At 32.1% G+C, this 22,831-nt stretch overlaps 1 protein-coding gene across 1 annotated transcript; it reads left to right on the forward strand.

The window, feature by feature from the left end:
- The first annotated feature begins 16,488 nt into the window (after positions 1-16,488).
- Positions 16,489-16,979, forward strand: LOC149228850 (uncharacterized). Its single transcript, XM_089375740.1, has one exon. It carries the CDS (start codon positions 16,568-16,570, stop codon positions 16,973-16,975), a length of 408 nt encoding a protein of 135 aa, XP_089231866.1. The 5' UTR covers positions 16,489-16,567; the 3' UTR covers positions 16,976-16,979.
- The last annotated feature ends 5,852 nt before the right edge of the window (positions 16,980-22,831 follow it).

The raw sequence follows: 22,831 nt of genomic DNA on the forward strand, positions 1-22,831 counted from the left end.
AAAGATTTATGGATATTATTTATTTTATTTTATTTTAACCAAGTCAAATTAAAATATTTATACTAACATTACAACATGGCTTTTATACTAGATTGGATACTAGATTGAAAACTGCTTTTCTCCAACAACCAAAAAACAAATTATTAATTATTAAATTTATTTAAATTATACAAAAACTAAATAAAAAATTAATAAAATTATTCACAGATTTTTAATTATATTATATTCTTAATTATTAAACCCACTCACATTATAAAAAACTAAATACAGAATTAATAAAATTATTTAACAAATACAACTTATAACCCCAATTAATTATTTAGCAGTTAAAACCTGAATGTTGCACCGCAAATCAAAGTGTATCAAATTTAGGCAGCAATTGCAACTATATAGTTGAGTTTAGTTGACCTAAATGTAAAATTATTTTCAGGTACTATAAACTCGCATTTGGTAATGCGCAATTAGGTGGCATTTTCGTTAATGTAGGCGAAGATCGTGAAATATAATGCTAATTGTCTGTCACTCATCGTCATCATAATAATAGTTGCATTAACCAATTACTCGAAGTTGCAGATCCGTGGCAGACAATTATATCTCTCTTCGTAACCTCATCGCCAGAGATCAAACCTATCCTCGTATTCATTAATTGGCTTTCACATTTTATTTGGATGGAACACCATACTAATTTGAAAATTCAGTAAAAATAACTGTGAATTATCGACCAAGATTCGATCATAGTACAAAGTGATAGATGAGTGTTATGTTTATTTAATGGCAGATTAATGAGCGTTATATTTTTTTAAGGGTAGATTTTGAAATATTTAAAAAAATATTTGTTTTGAGTGAAGTTAATGGTTTGACTTGTTATTTTCAAAATATTTATGTTTATGTTTATTTAATGGAGTGTTATTTTGTTTAACCGTAGATTTTGAAATATTTTAAAAAATATTTGTTTTTGAGTGAAGTTAATGGTTTGATTTGTTATTTTCAAAATATTTAAAAATTAATTAGTTAAATCTTTATGAATTAGATCTCTAAAATATTTAAGAATTTCTAATTAAATTAAATTTAACAAAAATTGAGTTCATTAGGGGTAGAGAAGACAGTAAGAGTGTGACTTGTTAGACAATAAGAAAGTGACTTGTTAAGACACTGGTTTAAAGGTCACAGGTTCTACAGTGAGTGGGCAAAATCTGAGTAATGTTAACTGTTGGTGTGACCAAGGTGGCTTTAGATGTAGTTGCTAATCATCTCAAAACTCACATAACTTACCGAACAAATCAATTGAAAATGAATATATTAGAAAGAAGTTTGAAAATAAAATTGCATCTTTTAACTGTACAAGTAACATTGTGTGAATATTTTAGGCCATAGTTTACCTGTTATAAGTTTTGAAACTTTTCCTCCTATATTTTCCAGTGGAATTTATCTAGAACCCAGCAGAAATTTGTTAAGATTATAAATTTGAGTTGTAAATTTTTCATAATTTGAGTGTTATGGAGATATATCCAAAAACTCATTTTAAACCACCAGAAACCACAATTTAACCGAAAATAAAATCTCAATTAAAAATAGTCATTCTTGGACTCTCAGGAATTTCGAAACGTTCCTTGGCCACATAGGAGAATTTTCGCATCAGAAAATGAAAACATGGATAGATGTGCAAAAGCAACCATCTGGCTCCGGTTTTGAAGGCACGAAATAATGGCATCGGTACTTTAAGTCACATATACAAACACACAAATTCATGCGCAGCCAGGGAAACCGGGGCAATGAGCTCCCACCTAACTAACGATATCATGATCACGCGTAATTTAGCAGGCACATGCCCAGTAGACTTTATGCCACCAAAAGCGATGTGAGCACGTGCTCCGATTATTCTAAAAATCCCCCAAACAGCAAGCTATCTAAGGTTGTTGTGAACCGCATAAAATCCTCACCATATTCTATTTCTATTTGGAGCGTGTCAAAGTCCGGTGTTCACAATTTTCATAAAAGATTGAACCACAAGGTTTAGTCTTTAGTCTTTGTCTCAATATTCTGGACTGCCAGGGGCTCTCTCGGGGTTGACATTAGTGCACGCATATCATTGGCAAATTTGGAATGTCAAGATTGATTTATTATTATGATATCATGTAAAGTAATTCGCCGGAATTTGCGTTTGCCATATATATATATGCGGGAAGCGTGGAAGCTGCCTCGCCATATATATATGTGCGGGAAGTGGCTTGGCGTGGCATGTAAGGAGTTGGCATGAGAGTTGGAACCGAGGGCGACTTGTAGTAGAATGCGGCGTACTCTGTGCGGATGGCTTCTTGTTATAGCGTAAGTTATGGAGATTTTACAGCCTTTTTATAATTAAAACATTGTTAGCTTGCAGCCTATATGTTGATCCCTGCAAAGTTTAAATTGATGTGTGATGTGTACTCATCAGAGGCACGACGACCTGTTGAAAACTGGCATCCTATCTTTACGCGTATAATATCTCAGATTTTAAAAATTTTATTATTATTATTTTTTTTTTTATTAATAAGTAGAGAAAATTTAAAAATTTAACTTTTCACGACTGACATAATTTTAAAGTTTTTAGATTTTTTAAAATCAAATTTTTAAATATTCTTAAAATCTACAATCCACATCAATTCCCTCTAAAATATCAAAAAATAACCCTTCCCCTAATAAATGCTTTACCATGGTATATTTTTCTCAATCTAAAACCATTTAGACTTAACTTAAATCCACACAGTTACCTGCAGTAGAAATATTCCCTAGAGAGCGAATCCTCTTCGTGTGGTTCGATTTCTTCATAGTGTTTCATGTCTAACCGTCTCAAGGAAGTTAAAGCCACCTTTACAACTTTCATTTCCTTAAAGTAGACTTCTCACTACTTAGCTGTATTCCAATAAAAGACTTTCAAATAAATGCAAATTATTTTTATGAAAGTCCTCGTCTTCATATTTCTTAGGCTTATCCGATGAGTGAGTCATGTGTCTCTGGTGCAAGGGGCATGAAAGGATGGAAAAGATCAACATTCTTGTTTAAATTTTATTTTGATTAAAGGTGTATTCATAATTTCAAATTTATATAGTAATTAGTTTTAATAATAATAATATTAAATTGTTGTATACGATTGGTATTCCTGAGATATTTTAAATATAATAATATGATTTTAATGTTACAATGAAGTTAAATATTAAATTGGTTTACGATATTAAATCTATTTTAAGATTATGATTTAATTATTAAAATTATTAAAATTTACAGGTTTATGTATTCAAAATCTAAACTTATGATTTTTTTATTAAAAATATATGTTCTTCATCATTAAATCCATTAAAATATATTTAAAAATAACTATAATATATATTTAAAAGTACAACTTAAATGGATATAATGTTTAAGAATATGTGTCTTTTACAAAAAATTCACACACCAATTGTGTTTGACTTGACTATAACTTCAAAAATAAATTAATGAAAAAAAAATTATTATTATTATTATTATTATTTTTATTATTAACCTTAATTTTTTTAATATTATTTATTTATTTTTGTATATATATATATATATATATATAACTCAAAAACAAATTATTAATTATTATAAAAAATAACCTTAAAAAAGTTATTTTAACTTTTTGCAAATTTGTTATTAAAAAAGAAAAAGTGGCTAATAAAATAGAGATTTGAATTATAATTATAATATATATATATATATATATATATATATATATATATATATATATATATATATATATATATTCCCTTAGAGGTTAAGTAAAATCTATAACAAAACCAAAGTTTTTTCTTATTTGAAACCATATAGAATTATGTTCCAAAATATATCTCTCAAACTATATAAAAAAAATACTTGATTTCTTAATTTCAACTTGACAAATATTGTGTTTGAGTCCACTATGTTATATCTTATAAGATACATGAACTCTATTGTTTTAAACTAGTTTTTCATTTATAAGTTTGTGATAGAATTATAACTTACGAGAAAAATGATAAGCCTTGAACTAGACTATCCTCATTAAATTCATGTATTAAGAAAGATCTAACTTGAAGTGATAAAGCCTTTTTATAAAGTTCATCTTCTTTGACATTATTTTCCATTTATATATGCAAAAAGGATGTCCATTCAAAATTTTAATGCACTTTTTTATTTGACAAAAGATGAGGTATAACCTCATGTTTTGAATCTTCACTTTAGTGTTGGCTTGGTTAATGACAAGTTTAGAGTCACCCAACATTTGCAATTTTTTCAAACCAAGCTTCATGGCTCGGAATAGAAGAATCCACAAGGACATGAATTCTATCTTAGAGTTTGAGCCTAATTATGGCGGGTATCTAAGAATATAGAAATACTATTGTGAGGGATGGAGAACCACACCAGCTCCACATCATGCAAGATGTCCCTTAGAAGCTCCATTAAAGAAACCCAAATGGATCTCATTGTCTAAGATAGGAAGAATAGTTTTTCTTATTATTTGTTTCTTCAGGCTGAGTATTCTATTCATTCATTAGATTTTTTACAAGCCCAAATACCATATCAACTAATACATGTTTATCTCGGAAAACTAATAAGTTCCTCGCTCACCATAAGAAATAAACATAGAAGAGTGGGAGAACCATATAACATAGCAAAGAAGCATCTCCAAAACATGCAAACAAACATGTTTCCAACCTCTTCCCTTCCCATCTAACTACAAAATCAAACTTTGACTTTAGAGATGTCCATATTTGAAAGGAGAATGAGAAAGAGATAAATAAATGATAATTAGATTCTATTTCTTTTTTACATAGTGAACACCACCCCAAACATGAACAACCCATTTTTAATAACCCATCCCAAGTTAAGAGTTTAACAAAAATTTCCAACCACATCATTGTAGTTTCCTTTACTAGGGTATGGATCTTCTACAATTTCTCCCACCACCATCTTGGTTCATCCTAAAATCCTAGCTCCAACCAAGCTTTGTTCCCCACTTATCTATGAAGACACCATTAGTTGGGATTTTAATCCAACTAATTGTAGCCTCTGCTTTTGGATCCAAGTGAATGAATCTATGACTAAACAACCCATATATGAGGCCCATTCTTTGGAAAGGCCATCCTTGACCATATCTACTCTACAGTTATCCACCTAAGCCTACCCATTGAAAAAAATATAGAGATCTAATGTCCCATAAATAGTAATATCCTTTTGTATTTAGTTCAATAATCATATTTTTTGAAAGTTTGAAAGAGTCACCTACAACAAACTAGGGGTCCTCACCTAGCTACACATTCCTTTTTTTGTCAACTTTCGAAGAAATTCACAAGCCAGTGAAAGGAAATGAATCCACAAGCTCCTTCCAAACTGAGGACCCATCCCTTGCAAATTTCTTAGGCATGTTGAGCCACTCTGTTATGGAACAATCACCCAAGTATTTAGATTGCATGAAACAAATCCATAAATAATTGATAAATATTAATCTTCATAAATTGTTTGCAGTCAATGATTTTCTAAACTGGAATATGTTTTTTAAGCCCTAGCCCCCCATATTTTTTGGCTTGGAAATTAGAGGACATTTTACTAGGGGAATATCATTTGGATTCATGTTACTTAGCCATAATAATTTGAAGCAAGTTTTTCTAACTTTTTGAGGATACCCTTTGATGTTTTCATGATTAATTTCAAATAAATTGGTACGTTGTCCAGGGCTACTTTGATAAAAACTAGTCTGCCACCTGTGGACAACCATTTATTTGTTCACGTGGATATTTTGGCTTCTATTTTTCTAAAAAACCACAACCAATATTCAAAATGATAGGTGTTTGATTTTGGAAATAAACATAGATATTAAGTTCATTCCTCTATAGTTTTTCATAGAAAAGGTAGAGTTGAATCAAATTCAACAACCATACCCTCACCTAGAACGAGAAAAAGAGCACAATGTTTGTTGATATTTGTATTCATCACTATGACAAGGAAATAAATATTCAATATTTTTAAGAATACAAATTCCTAAGAATATTTTGTGTTGAATAAGAGTATGTCATCCACAAACAAAAGATGCTTTAATACCTCTAAGGAAGCCACTTTGACACTTTTGGGATCACCTTTATGTTTTTATTTTTTCATCAACTTGATCAACCTTTAATAACTAATAGAAACAGGAAAAGAGACATAAGGAAACCCTATCTAAGACCTCATGAGGAACATGATAAAGAATATGGTGAGTTGTTGATCAAAAATACAAAAGAAGTAGTTGAGACACAGTCCGTGATCCAATTAACCGCTAGGGTTCTCATAGCCATTTGAATTGATTTCATGTAAATAAAGACCCACTAGGCCTTGTTTTTGTCCTTTGAGAGGTCTAGCTTAATTATAATAGAGGGTGGATTATGAATTTTGATAAGGTGCATGGCTTCTTGAGCCAAAGAGACTACATAATGGATTTATCTCCAAAATAGGAATCCAAATTGCTCCTCAAAGATGAATCTACTAAACATTGGTTTGAGTCTATTGGCTATTAACTTCGAGATTATTTTATATATGACATTACAATAGGATATGGGGTTAAATTAATAAAATGAATATGTGTCTTATTTCTTGGGAATGAGGGCTAGATGTGTCGAGTTGAAGGCTCAAATAATCCTACTAGATTACTAATATTCATAAACTTCCCTAAAGATATCATCCTTTTTAAGATTGTAAAAGCCATGATAGAATTCCACCTTTAGGCCATATAAATTTATACTTTTACCATTCTACATAGAAAATAAAGTTGTGTGAACCTCCTCCCCTATGATATTTTTGGAAACATCTTCATTCAATTTATCTATAAAAACTCTAGGAAAAATATTGAGCACAACAAGAATTTTATGGATTGGACATCTGGGAGGCTCCAAGAACCATTTTAGAAGAAACAATCCTTGCTATCCTAAACTTTATCAATAATTGTGGAGACCCAAGCACCCTCCCTAGTTCTTATCTTCTAGATAGTGTTTATATTTCAATAATAAGTTATGTATTTGTGAAAGAAATTGGTATTATTTTCTCCTTTTGAAATCAAAAGAACCCTACATTTTAGGTGTCAATCGTCTTTTATTTTGCTAATAGATCTTCCTTAGTGCTAGAAGGAAATTTATGGAGGACTCCTCGACCTCTAAAAGGGGAATTAAATAATTTCTTAAGAGAATATCCTTTAATTTATTCTTAGTGTCCAACAAAAGAATTTTCCACTTGATTTTGAACTAATGAGCCTAAGGCATAGAGACCACTTTGATTTTCCTTAAATTGTTTGCAAATTTTTTCACCACAGAGTTGTTTGATTACTATAGGGAGATGGTCTAAAATTTCCCCACTTTCACCCAAGATTCGATATTCCAAGTACCATTAAGACAACCTTAAAAAAAATCCAATATTTCCATCTACACATACACCACTATTATGCACATTCCTCTAGGCAGGAAAATCCTTTGCAGAGGATAAAACCACTAATTGAAGGGATTCAAATAGATGGATAAAATAAAAATCTAGAGGGTCATGGTAGGAATGCGATCCCCAAACCTCCCCAAGATAGAATGTAAGATTGAGATCACCTCCTAATACCACATGTGGTCTAAGAGGACACCATATAATAAGAAAGACTCCCAACAAGTGTTACTATTAATATAATTCCCATAGACATTGATAAGTCAAATTGATTTACACAGATCATGAACTTTTAAATCCACAAAGACCTCGAAAGGGGGAAGAGAAAAACATATGTTTGAAATAAAAGGATTCCAAGCTACTAACATGATCCCTATTACTCCTTAGATACTAGGGCCACATAATTCCAATATTTTAACCAAGGAAATATATTTTTGTGGGATTTCCATCTAAGACAGATGGTTTGTTGTAGGAAAATTACAATTTGGAGAACTAGAAAAAACTAGTCACTTCGAGGCTAGAAACTTTTTCGATTTCTCTAGCCCTTGAAAATTTAGAGTGAGAAAAATCATTTAGGACCTTGGGGGAGAGAATTGTGTTCTCTAAGAGTTCGATTTATTGTTTATTTTTTAACACAATGAATTTTGCATTATACCTTCAACTTGGCTAAGGAGAGATTGATCTTCCTTCCCACTTTTGCTCCAAGGATCTTGTCAAGGACTAGACCCCCCTCCATAATGTTATCCTATAAATGTTTAGCTTTAAATATCAATAAGTAACTAGAAGAGGAATATGGATTACTCTAGCCCTTGTTGAACTTAGAATGGGAAGACCCTTTTGGAGAGATAAAAACCCTTCCCTCTATGAGTGAACTATTGAGAGGATCTTGGATACAATATGGAATGGAAGCTTTTGAGGAAGGCCTAACTGAAGGAAAACAGGCATCAAGGGGAAGAGACAATAGGGAAGAAGAGGATAGGCTTGTAAATGGGGCTTAGGGATGATCAAAACCAACCAACATATCATGATAGTGAAACATTCATTGATTCAAGAATAAAAATGGGAAGACAAGGATATATCTTACCACTAATGGGAGATGAGTTTGATTCAATTGGCTTAATCTAGGTCCTAGTGTTCATAGAGGTCTACCACTTGACTTGAGGTGGAGGACCTAAATTTTTTCTTGAGGAAACCTTGTCCATAGTGGTTAGATCCCCTTTCTCATCCAACTTTAGCTTTAGGTTCCATGACTTGTCGATGGGGGAGGAACTAGCTTAAGAATAATTGTATTGGGAGAAGATTTTGCCAACTACATGACACCAAAAACGCTAAAACAAAACCCTCTAATAATCAAGCCTCTAAGGCCAAGAATATTCCCTAAAAGGAATTTTTATCTTGTCCAAAAGCCCTTTGGAAACTTGTATCTATTTCCACTAGTATCTACAACCACCTACAATATATTTTTGGAATCCCAATCATTTTTTACCTAAATAAATTTCCCAACATGGTTATTGATAGACTCTGGGAAACCCTTAGTCTAGAAATGTTATGGGAGACATTGGAATATGACCCAAATATGAGATATGGAGTGGGGCTCTCTATAGGGGTCAAATGATAGCTTCTAGTTCTTCAAGAGGATGTTAGAGGGGCCCTGTGACCAATTCCCATCGAGAAAAATATATCTTTCCTCTTATGAGGCAAAATGAAACAACATCCAACCATATGCCAAGAAGAAGAACATTGGTTTGTAACCCACTACCTCTACCCAATGTTACTTAATCTAGGAACACATCAAGTCTGTTCTCAAAGACTTATCCCAAAAACTACCCATCGTTGCTTTCAAGCAAATGTTTGAGATAAATACTAGAAGAATGTCATCACCTACCACCATTTTACATGGTATCTTGTCTTCCTAATGCATCTGGACTTTTGAGAAAGAAACTAGAAATTCTTTGAAGGAGAATTTGTAGTTGAAACATCAACCACCTTTGAGCTTATAGTGATCAGTTATTCCAAGGAAGGAGGAGGTGAAGGAAGATGTTGTGTTGAACATATGTCCTTGGATCCATCCATAATAAAGGTGCTACCCACATGTGCTTTGATTATACTTCTCAAGAGATCCAACTCACATGAAAACCAAGTGAGGACATATGGAGAACTAGACGGACATGAGGCCAACTGTAGGATAGATTTCCTGACTGCCTATATGAATTCATTATTCATTGGAAATATTTTGGGCTCTTCATGTGATCATGCGATTTTTGAAAGAGTAGTATAACCTGGAGAAGGAAGAATTCCTTACTTCAAGGGTGTGGGTCCATCTCTTTTCTCTTCCCAAGGAATATTGGGAGGAGGAAACCCTTGAAGTTATTGGAAATGCCATTGGAAACTTTTTTAAAGTATTAAAGGATACTAAGAGAGGGATGTACACATCATATACTCAGGTATGTGTTTACATGAATATCTCCCAACCTCTTCCAGGCTCCATGGATATTTATTATCAATATAGTGTTTGGAGGCAGTCTCTCGATTATTGATATGCCCCCTTTAGATGCAGACATTGTCATGGATATAGACATATTATTAGGGACTATTTGATGAATATATAGGAATCATCTAAATCACACCCTTCTTAGAAAAAGAAATATGATTAAGGAAAAGTCCCCCAAGGAAGAAGAAATTTCAGTCCTAAGGGTACCTCAAATCCTAACTAGATCCCTAGATATAAAAATAGGTTTGAGTCTATCTCCACTCCAAAGGAGTCTCAATAGTAAGAAAACACTCAATCAAGCATGCAATTAGCAAAAATGAAAATCCCATAACCCATTATCAAATCCTACAAAGCCCATGCAAAATTTTCTTGAAGAGCACGAACAAAATATAACACCATAAGAAATTATTAGCTCCCCTTTAGAAGAAATAGAAGCAAAAACCCTATCAAGAGATATAGATATGGATGACCCACGAATCATTTCCCTTGCAGAAGAATGGCATGGAAAATATGTGAAGGACTTGTTAAATCATTAGGCTAAAATTCCATATAACATCTATCTTCTAAGCAAAGAAATAAACCAACTAGACTAGAGTTTTTCACAGTTTGGTCTTGGGGTTCAAATACAAGATTTTAGGTGGCCTCTAAGGAAGATAAAGAAGCCAAAAAATGAGGTTGCAAGAGCAATAAGACACTGATTCAAAAAGACAGTGAACAATTAGTTAACTCAAGGAAAATCCTACCAGTGTCAGACATTCCCCCCTTGAAATCTTGAACCAACTACAAGGAGTTTATATGTAGTCAATATTATTGTAGTCAGTGTCTTGTTTGTCTCTAGAATCTCCTGGATACTATTCTTTTTTTGGAAATTGAAGCTATATGTAGCTTTTTTTATTAATGGAAGGATCCTTTTACCCCCCAAAAAGGGAGGTAAATTTAATCAATGGAAAGAAATATTAAAACAATATTATATTTATTAAATGTTTAAATATAATATAATTTTTGCAAAGAAAGTTATGAGCAAGGAAAAAACACTTTACAATTTTTCCAAATACTTTAAAAAATCAACTACATTAATTTCAATAAATATATTTTAGTTTTAAAAGTTTAAAGCACATCATAAAATTAATTAAGTTAATTTTAGTAGACACTAGCATAGTTATATAAATTAAATGGGTGATAAACTTTCATTATGGGGGAGATATTGTCACCTAACCTTACATTTAAAACTAGTAAAATAATACTTATAATAGAAAATTAAAAAAACATAATAATAACAAAAAATAATCAATATCGTGCACAAATAAAATACTTCAATTTCCACTTTAGTTTTAAGTACACTTCATATAGATATTAAGTAATTGAAAGTAAAGAAAAACATTAATTTACATTTTAATATCAAAGATATACGTAATTCCTTCAATGCTTAATTGACATATTATATATAAAACACAAATATATTGATAATAAAAAAATATTTATTGTTAGCCATTAATTATGTTTATATTAAACCAACATAGATCCAACTCCAAATATATGAAACCCCAAGAGGGATTAAACCTATCAAGATGCAAACATTTTTCTTTAATGAAAAACTTAAGGAAATGTTTGTAAGTCAAAATATTTGATTTCTCTTAGCTATGTGTAGATTCAAAGTTACCATATATCTATATCTATATCTATCTATCTATCTATCTATCTATATATATATATATATATATATATATATATATATATATATATATATATATATATATATATATATATATATCATTCACATTCTACAAATTAAAATGTGAATACATACCCCAATCACATTTGGAAGTAGAAAACATATATCCATAGAACTATATCTATATATAAAATGTTAGATGTCAACTTTATAATACAACTTGAGTGGGCCTAATGGTTATGAACATGTGTTTCCTCCTAAGAGATCATAGGTTCAAACCAGAAGGGGTAGAGTATGTATGCATTCGTAGACTTAGCAGTCAAATCATTGCGCAGAAGTGGGTCCCTTGTCCCACAAACAAGGAGGTATTTTCTGTTATATATATATATGATGGTGATGATGATGATGATGATAGTGGTTAACGTCCACTGAGACCAAATTGGTCTATCGGACCTATAATTTTCTTAGTTTTTAATTGTCTGGCTCCTCATCTTTCTTGGCAAGATTGATGCTGTAGCTTTCTTTTTTTTCTCTACGGTATTCCAACTTCCTTTATCTTGCATCTACTTCATCTCTTCTGGTGCTTGGGACATTGGTGTCTTAGCTTCACGATCTATTGTGTTCGTCCTTTTGAAGATAGTCGGAGAAGAAGTTTGGTCTAGGAGATCTGCTTTGCTGTTAAATGAAGATTTATTTTGTGCGGTATTTGAATCCTCATAACTATTGATGCTTGAGGGGTTGTCGAGTTCACTTTTTTGTTGTTGAGCGGGGCTTTCTCCCTGCTTGTCTTGAGAGTTGTTTCTTTCTTGCCCGATTTCTTGTGATTCAGAGTTTTCTCTAGAGTATTCTTCTTTGATGACAGTGTAGTGCTCTTTTTGTGCTCCTTCCCACCATGTAGATCTGTGGTGGTTTTTTCTACCAGAATTTTGCTGGGAGGCTTCTGGACAAGTTTTGGCTAGATGGCCTGTCTCAAAGCAGGATCCACATCTGAAGAGGACACTTTCATAATCGAGTTTCTGGTTCCACACATAGTCTTTACTTGTTAGGTTTATTTCAGCTGGGAATCTGGCACTTATGTCCTTTTCCACACAGATGCGTGCATAGGTGGTTCTGGCATATTCCTCTGTTTCTAGGTACCTGCAGTAAAATTTCCCAATTGCATTTCCAATGGCTTTTATCGAGGAGAGATTCCAGAGATGCAAGGGTAGGCTTGGCAATCTCACCCAAACTGGTGCTAAGGTTATGACTGCTATTGAGGGATCGAATGATGGGTTCCATGGCTTCATGAATAGGCCTGAGTTTTCCCAAAACCAAGGGTCAGAATCTAGAATACATTGTCTGCTTTCACTATTTTCAAAATCTACTATAAAGAAACCCCTAGCATAGGGGTAGATATTAATTTTATCAGAAATGATAGGCTTCCATACCTCCGAGACCCAATTGTCAAGAGCTATCAGCCGCCGCCAAAAACCATTGACCCGACAGATTAGGGCACTTTCGGAAAACTTCAAAGCCTCATCGAGTGAGGCTTGGACCACCTGGATAGTGGGAGTTGGGGCTTCACTGATGATATGGGTAGGAGCTTGCCCTCCAGAAGCAGACAGAACCGAGCCAGCAGCTATTTTCGCGAAGTTGGGAGCCATATTTGCCCGTAGAACCCAGTCGCAGAGAAATAAGTCAGAAGACTAGATCTAGATCTAGCCGTAGAAGATTGAATAGGTGGTTCATCTATGAAATTGGTTGTTGCCTTTGATAACCCCACAGTGTGAGACAGTGGAGAGTGCTGAAACACAACGTGGGAGCTGAGACCCAGCCACAGAGAAATAAGGCAGAACATATGTCCTTGGATCTAAAAATGAACTAGCTAGTAGACATCTTCACAAAAACATTGGGAAGAATTATTTTTTGAGTTTCAAAGACAGTAGTTTAAGGCATTATCAGTGTTGAATAATGTAAAAAATGAGATTAAAAGGGAGTGTTAAAGTATATAACCTGACTTGTTGACCAAGTTTGGGTGATTAGTTAGTTAGTTAGTTTTTTTATTAGTGGTTAGATGGAAAGACAATAGTAGTTAGATTGTTGTTAGAGTTTTATAGGGCCAAACATTTATTCTTGATAAATGATATCTATCTAATAATGAGAAGTGCGGTTTAAGCCCAATATTTCTTAAATGTTTTCTTCCATATATATTTGTTGCTTGTAATTTAACAATAATTGGGGCAAGGGCATTGTGAGAATAACTTTGAAATAAGAAAAATGGTGTTATTGTAACTAGAACCATAAAATAAGACAAAATGGTTCTCTAGTGTTTTCTTCCATATATATTTGTTGCTTGTAATTTAAAAATAAGTGGGGCAAAGGTATTGTGAGAATAACTTCGAAATAAGAAAAATGGTGTTGTTGTAACTAAAACCATAAAATAAGACAAAATGGAAGAAAAAGAGATAGATCTAAGAGAATTTAAGAACTAGAGATCAATTACAATGATAGATTAAAATACAATGAAGATAAATGATAGAACCAATAAAAGTTAGGTGATAGAGGTCATATATGCTTTCTAAAGATATCATAAAAAGGAAGAAATGGTTATGTGCTTATTATTAAGTAAAAAAAAGTAAAGTAAAAAAGATTAAATAATGAAAATGCCAAATAAAACTACAAGTAATAAATAGGTCAATGTTAAGATGGTAGTAGAGTACATGAACCACTAAATAGGGCAATGATATTGTAAAAATATCTATAAAATTAAAAAAAATGATATTCTTGTCCTTGTAACCATATATTGATATTCTTGTCATTGCAACCATAAAGTAAAACAACAATAAACAAAAAGGATGAGAACAAATTCCAAGAAAAGTTAGTTGGTTGAGGTCACTTATAGTTACTAAACCAATTAAAAAGGAAAAAAATGACTTCCATGTTTCTTATAATGTAAAAGGGAAAAAATGATATTGTAAAAACATTTTTGTGATTAAAAATTGGTGTTTTTGTAACTACAACAATAGAATAAAACAACCATAGACTAAATGGAGAAAAACAAATTTCAAGAAAAAATAGGTGCTTATGATTATTTATGGTCTCTAAATCTATCAAAAGGGAAAAATGAATTCTAAAAAACACCAATATAAATAAAACAAACAACAATATAAACAAAACAAACATATAATGATAGAAAATAAAAATAAAACTTATAAATAATAAATAAAGAACTTAAAAAATATATACAAATTAATAATAAAAAACCTAAAAAAAACATACTAACCAAAAAAACGTTACCATAAATAAAATAGAGAGATAAATAATTGCCTAACATCATCTATAACTTTCTTTGCTTTAAGGCCGGAAGAGAGGAATGCTATGCTTTTAAACATAAAATTATATCCTCAGATTTAGAGACGATTGGAAAAGTTTTTTTTGGGTTAGTTCTAATTTTCAATATATTAATAATTTTTTCTAGAAATTAATTATATAATTATTCATACAATTTTTAAATATAAAATCAATTTAACATTTTTAAATATATAAATTAATTTAATATTTTGAAAAACTTCTAAATCAGTTAAGTTATATAATTTTGAAAATACAATTTTATAACTTCAAATATGTTTTTAAATTTTATATTATATTAATTAAATAGTAAGTATATAATTCAATTAATTACTAAAATCACTTTATTTTAACACTCAAGAATCATTTTAAACTACTAAAATTTTATTTTAGTATTTATATAAAAAAGTATATTATAATTATATATATATATTTAAATAATGAGAAAATCTATTATAATTAAGTCGTCAAACTAACAACAATACCATACCATCTATAATCACTAGCTGGGGCAGGCTTTCACTCTTGCCAAAAGTCTATGGGTTTTAGGTGATTAAGCTATTTCTTTTTTTTAAGAGAAACAAACTCTTACCTGAACAAAAACAATTTTAAAACATACTCTAGACCAGATATTATATTTATGCTTATAAAAGTAAACTTCCAAACATTTAATATATAATATATATATATTTTTTAATTTATAGAAATATATGCTCATCCAATTTATGTGAAAAAAAAATTGAAAATAAGAAGAGATATTTGAAATACAGCCACCATTGCTTTATACATATTTTTTTTATTAACATCTTCTGAAATTAAGCATCATTATACACATCCCATTATATTCCTCATACTCTTAAAAAAAATCATAAAATGCTCTCTATTCATACCTCCCCGGCTTCCTCGCATGCGCTTTTGTTTTATTTGTTTTTTGAAACCTCTTTCAAACAAATTGTTTTTGGTCATTAAGTTGAATTTTAAGAGACTAATTAAATTGTTTTTGGGAATTAAGTTGAGTTTTAGTGTACGAATTAAAAGACTAATTAAATTTAATATTTAATTTTAAAAAGAGACCGTCGTAAAAATGAGTCAGACAATCTAACAACACAGTTTACCAAAAGTCTTACTTACATTAGCGAGAATTAAACCCCTCACGAGTCACAGGTACCTGATTAATATTTTCTTCGAATAAGGTTGTTTTCATGAACGGGATTTAAAAAAAGAGAGTTAAAGCACTGTCCATCCCACATTACCAGAGTTGCATTAATGTAGAAGGAAGAAAATAGTATCTAATCATTCCATCCGCAGCCGCCTGGGACGTGCATAAAATTCACCACCCATTACGAAGTTTCATTAAATTACAAAAAAAAAAGGATAAAAAGATTCCAAGAGGCGGAGCGGAGACAAATCTCTCGTAAACCTCAAGCGACTCGCTGGCCTCCCGGCAGATGAGTGGCCGATGTCGTACATGCCTCTCCTCTGCATATAAATTCCACACGCCACTCGCTACCCATTTCAATGCGACTTGAGCGATCCCTCTGCAACGCCTCTACGTTCTTGAGGTTGAGGAAGCTCTTCCAATCTCCAGATCACACTGTGCACCGGGCCAACAGATCTCACATACGAATTTTCTGGACCTCCGAACTGCTTCAATGAAAATGGCGAATCTTGGTGCAATTGCAATTACAGCACTCATATTTGCAGTAATGGCTGCAGCGGTAACGCAGGCAGAGGGAAATGCAGATGAGAAGGTTGGAATCAGCCGGTTTCTTGCAGCTCAATACAAGACCGTGAAATGCAGCCACGTGAACGGAATCTGCCAGAAGGAGAGCAGCAAAAGTAAGAGCCAAGTGAAGTTAATATGCTGCAAACAGAACTGTGTGAACCCACTGACAGATCGCTACAACTGCGGGGCGTGTGGCAAGGCCTGTAGCTTCGGGTACGCTTGCTGCAAGGGCAAATGCCTCAACACTGCCTACGATCGAAACAACTGTGGGAGTTGCGGCGTCAGTTGCAGTAAGAAGAACAAATGCATATATGGGATGTGCTCCTATGCCTGAAAACCAATCATAATCAGTTGGTTATTATGAGGATAGCTAGCTTTATCTGATCAGCAATTTACACACTCATTTTGCTGTCTCAGTTTAGGCAAATATAAATATATGTATTAGTAGTTGATTTGTCATGTCGGGCATTAATGCTCTACTCAAATAAGCCCCCTCGCTGCGAATAAATATACTATGGATGCCTCTCGGCTCCAGATTGCATGAGCATAATGCTCTCTACTTTATTATTAAATACAAGCTTGGCTTTAAAGCATGACCTTCCATGACTGAATCAGTTCCAAGTTTTTTTATTCAAATGTTTACTCTGTTATGAGTTTGCTAATATAACATGTTATGTTCAATTGTCTGCAAATCTCATTGACTGTTATGTTTGAGTCTAAAATTTGTCTAGATTGCTTGCGAAGGTGGAGGATGATATTGGCTCTGGATATCTCATGAGAAATAGACAAGAGGATGATATCGGCTCTGGAGATCTCATGAGAAATAGACCAGGATGATATTGGCTCTGGATATCTCATGAGAAATAGACAAGATTTCATGGACAATGTGGCTTTGGGGAAGGAAATTTGAATAGGAGATTTACTTTTATTTTCATCTAAATGGTATATTTATGGAATATTTTGGAATTTTATTATTATTATTATTGAATTTAGAGACTCATTCTAAATCCTTACTCATAATTAGATCCTTACTCATATTAGATACCTATTTAAAATAAATCTATATTGATTACTCAATATTTTAAAATTTAACTAACCAAATAAATCAAACAATTAACTTAACTCGGATCAAACAATTAACTTTGATGAACAATTACCTTTGCTCTGTACATCGAGTCTGAAATATATTCCCAAAATTGGAGTCAAATTCAAAATTTAGTTAAGTTCAGATATTAGGATGAGAGTAGAGATCGGGTTTCCATCTTTGATGTGCTTTGACTTGCTAATTCTTTCCATGTGCAACCAATAAAATTATTTGTAGATAGCATGTTGTTTTGTGTCCACGATAATGCCTGGGAGAATTAAAAGGGAGGTGAAGCTGAAGATAAGGGTTTATAGTCAACGTAGCTTCATAACTTGTGGCACGTTCAGCAATTTTAATATTCTATGCTGCCAAGGCAGAAGAATGACTGGTCTTACGCTGAAAAAGGATTCGAGCTTCACTATATCTCTTCCTCAAGGATGGTTGGATCAGCCGAATCGCTGGCCGAGTATGTCAGAAAGCCAGAACCAAATAATTATTTAATTGAGTGTTTTTAGAAGCTTAATTAACATACTAGACATCATTTTTGGATTAACTGCGAGTAAAGTGAGTGAAATAACTTGTATATCATCCATTATTATCTTACCTTGTACTGGATAACCTTGAGTTCTCATGAGGTCATTCATCCAAAAATACCAATGTTTCAAGTGTGACCTTATCAGATACGTACCTGTGACTGAAGTGTTATCTTTTAAAATATTTCTAACTCAATTGTACTTAATTGCCAAATTTTCTCTATAATCAAATCCAAAAAAGTTTTCCATTTTCAAAATCATTACAAATATTATACCACACCAATTATTCATAGGAAATTTATTAATAATCTTAAAAAAACTGATTAATACTAGATTTATAAAATTTTGATCAACACATTCATAACACGAGCTCACATGAGACATCAGCGGATTGAGTGGATAGCCCTTCACATCTACTAACCATCAACACCCTTTACCTACTCTATAAATGCCATTATTTTTGTTAATATGATTCATTAACTTCTTAACCTTAGTAAGATTCTTTAGAACAAGAACAAAGGACTATATTGTGTTTAATATACTCTTTTTAAATCCAAGTATATTTTAGACATTTTAAGTTCGGTCAAATGCTAGGATGTATAATTTACATAAAAATAAGGTAATTATAAATTAGTCTAGATCCATCTTAACTTCAAATCTACCAAGTGCAAAGAGGGATCAAATCTCTTAGGATGTAAAAAGAGATTTGATCCCTCCCGGTGCTTAGTAAATTTGGATTTTAGATGGATCTAGGCTAGTTTAATTTCCTCCTTTAAATAGGTTATATTTCACATGAATACCATGGTTTCTCATAAACCTGGAGCTCAAAAACCACTAGTAACTTGACCAAGTCAAGTTTACCTTATTATTTTAGTTTAAATTTATTTTTATTTTATAGGGTTATTTTTATTTTTATTTTATATTGACTGAGTAAAAATGTTTACAGGACATTACATTGCATTACATTACAACATCTCTACCATACTTGGAGTGCCTATGAGTGCAATTATAAAACATTTAACATATATGATATTCAAATGGATGATAAGATATGATGTTATAGTGAAGATTTATATCAAAACACCAGCCTAGATCCATCTTAACTCCGGATCTACAAGCACTGAGAGGGATCAAATCTCTTTTGACTCTAAAAGAGGTTTTCATATTAGTTTAAATCCATCTTAACCCCGGATTTATCAAGTGCCGAGAGGGATCAAATCTCTTGAGGTGAAAACCTCTTTTTTGATTGCAAAAATTAAGGAAAAGCTTGCACCTCAAGATATTTGATCCCTCTCAACGCTTCATAGATCCGGGGTTAGGAGAGATCTAAGATGATTCAACTTGTGCACGACCACATAAAATATGTGGAACATATAATTATTCTCATCATTTTAAATATGTTAAATATGTCAAAGATCAATCTGGTCATTTTAATTTTAAATTTGTCAAATTACCTCACTTTGTTAAGATGATAAAGATTGTTAATAACTTGAATGATGAATATTGATGAAATAAAAAAAAATTGAAAACAAAGTGACAGTTAACAGTTGAATGATAGAAAATGTGAATAATAAGAATTTAGTCAATTACAAATGGTCTTCATTGTGATTAATATCAAACTATTTTCTTCTGCTATTTTTATTACCACACTTGTTAGTTTTGCCATATTTTCATATCGACCATATGAAAAGGAAGGTTGAAATCATAGACCATTCGAATCTTTAACTCTTGCAATTGTAGTAAATGTCATAATTTGTCTCTCTTGCTCTCCAATATTAACAGTAGCTTTCTCCAAAGTCAATCATTGTGACTTATGGAGTGCCACCTCATTTGAATGCAAAGTGACTTATATGTTGAATGATGGAAAATGGGAATAATAAGAATGTAGTCAATTATAAATAGTTTAAAATTTCAAGAAGTAAACATTTCAGTTAAGTGAACATTTTATTTAAAATGAAAATTCAAGTATTTTATTTATAGTTGAATTAGTGTAACATAGAAATCAATGCATGTTGTCAATAATTTTTTTGTGCATACACCAAAATCAAGGTACATTATTAATCTAATATCTTGAAATTAACATACAACATACATCTAGTTACATCAAATCAGAAATAAGCATTTACATTGAAATCAATGCATTTAATGAAAATAATCAAATAGCATTAGAAATAGAAATCTACATTGAAATCAATGCATCTGGTGCAAGCAATCAAATAGGATTAGAAATCATCATCTACATTGAAATCAATGCATCTAGTGCAAACAATCAAATATGATTAGAAATCAACATCTACACTCAAATCAATGCATTTAGTGCAAATAATCAAATAGGATTAGAATTTAACATCTACATTGGAATCAATGCATCTAATGCAAACAATCAAATGGGATTAGAAATCAACATCTTCACTAAAACGAATGCAACTAATGCAAGCAATCAAATAGGACTAGAAATCAACATCTACACCAAAATGAATGCATATAGTGCAAACAATCAAATAGGATTAGAAACCAACATCTACACTTAAATCAATGCATATAATCCAAGAAATCAAATAAGATTATAAAGTAGAATATACACTAAAATCAATGCATTTAGTGCAAGAAATCAAATATAATTAGAAATCAACATTTACACTTGAATAACTAGGAATCACATTGATATAAATAGGAATCAGGGGTTAGTAAATGGATGCATCGCTATAGTTGGTGAAGCCACGAGATGTGGTTAATTACATGTCACGAAACACATGGGGAGCATTGGTTTATCCAATGTCCAACATCCTTCCCTCTTCCTCTCCCTCTCTCTCTCTCTATCTTCCCCTTCTCTCCCTTTCACTCCCCTTCTATATCTCTTCCCTCTTTCTCTTCTCTCTCCATCTCCCTTTCCACTCCCTCTCTCTCTCTCTCTCTCCACCTTTCTCTCTCTATGTCTTTCTTCTTACCTCCCTCTCTCTCCCCCTCCAACTCCATATCTCTCGTCCTCCCTCTCTCCTTCTCTCTCTCAAGTCGTCTCTCTCTTCCTTCCTCTCTTTCCATTTCTCTCCAACCTTCCACCTCCCTCAATCTCTCCCCCTCATCAGTCTCTCTCTCTATCTCTCTCTCTTCATCCTCCAACTTTGTCACTATATCCATCTCTCTATCATTCTCTCACGTTCTCTCCCCCCCTAATTCCATCTTTACTTCTTCGTCTCTCTATCTCACCCCCAAACATACACACTCTCTCCATCTCTCCCTCTCTCTCTCTCTCCACCTTTTTCTCTCTATGTCTTTCTTCTTCCCTCCCTATGTTTCCCTATAAATCCATCTCTCTCTCCCTCCTTCTCTAGACCTTTTGTGCTATCAAAACATTGTACCGATTGTATTAAATATTGACCTCCAAAAGGGTACAATAGGAAGAGTTACTAAAACGTATACATACTTTTCGAAGTTTTCTATCAAATGATGTGTCATTGTTCATTTTATCATAATTAAAGGTATTGATGACATAACTATATCCGTTATCTTAATTGTCTCAATTACTCAATGTGAGTTATGTTTTTTGGTAATATGTTACACTACAACATTTATACACAAATTTGTTGAACCAAAAATTTAGATGCTTTCAGGTTAGTTGAGTCTTAACCGAAAATGTATTAAAGGCTGACCTCCAAAAGGTTACAACAGAAAGAGTTACTAAAAAATACACATACTTTCCTATGTTTTCTAACAAATGATTTTTCGTTGTTCATTTTGGCATAATTGAAAGTATTGATGACGTAACTATATCCAATATCTTAATGGTCTCATTTATTCAATGTGAGCTATGTTGTTTGGTAATATAGTATACACAAATTTGTTGAACCAAGATTTTATATGATTTCATGTTAGTAGGTTAAATGTGTAAGTCACATTGGTGGATCTTCGATAGTTTAGAAACACTACACTAAAGATGTGGATCTTTACATGCATATAATGAACAAATACAATGATTGAGAAGAAGGGTCAATTCTGAGTAGAACGAACATGAATCCAATGAGTGAAGAAAATCCAAGCAAAAGGAATCAAGCTAGTTAATTGTTGTGTTAATGGAGTTTTAGTTGTTTGTTTATATGGTTATTTACTTTTTGTTTAAGTGATAATTATTATATGGTATGGCTATTTAGATTTTTTTTTTGGCCAATATTAACAAAAAAATTATTTTTATTATTTTTTCAGTACTTGACATACTTACACATCGCCCTCATACTGGGTTGTAGAGTGGGCCTCTCGACGTAATCAAGAAATCTTAAAACTTAATTCAATTATAACCTTTTTTTTGTAAATTTCAAAACTTTGTATTAGTCATAGAAATAGAAATACATGGATAAACTAGTGTAGTTCGAGGGAATTCCAACAGAATAAAACCACCTCTCCCACATAGACCCAACAAAATCTAGCTACTAACATACTAATATTTACATAAACATTTCCCAATTTGACTTACAATATTCCCTCTAGATAAACAATAAAAACCATAGAGACAACACATTCATAAAAGGACATACGAGTGGCCAAATCCTGCTCTCAAAACCCATGTAACGGGAGACAC

The sequence above is a fragment of the Pinus tabuliformis genome, chromosome J (genome assembly GCF_031772625.1).
Source record: "Pinus tabuliformis cultivar Carrire ecotype Pingquan chromosome J, CPIR1, whole genome shotgun sequence".
In the NCBI taxonomy this organism is placed as follows: domain Eukaryota; kingdom Viridiplantae; phylum Streptophyta; class Pinopsida; order Pinales; family Pinaceae; genus Pinus; species Pinus tabuliformis.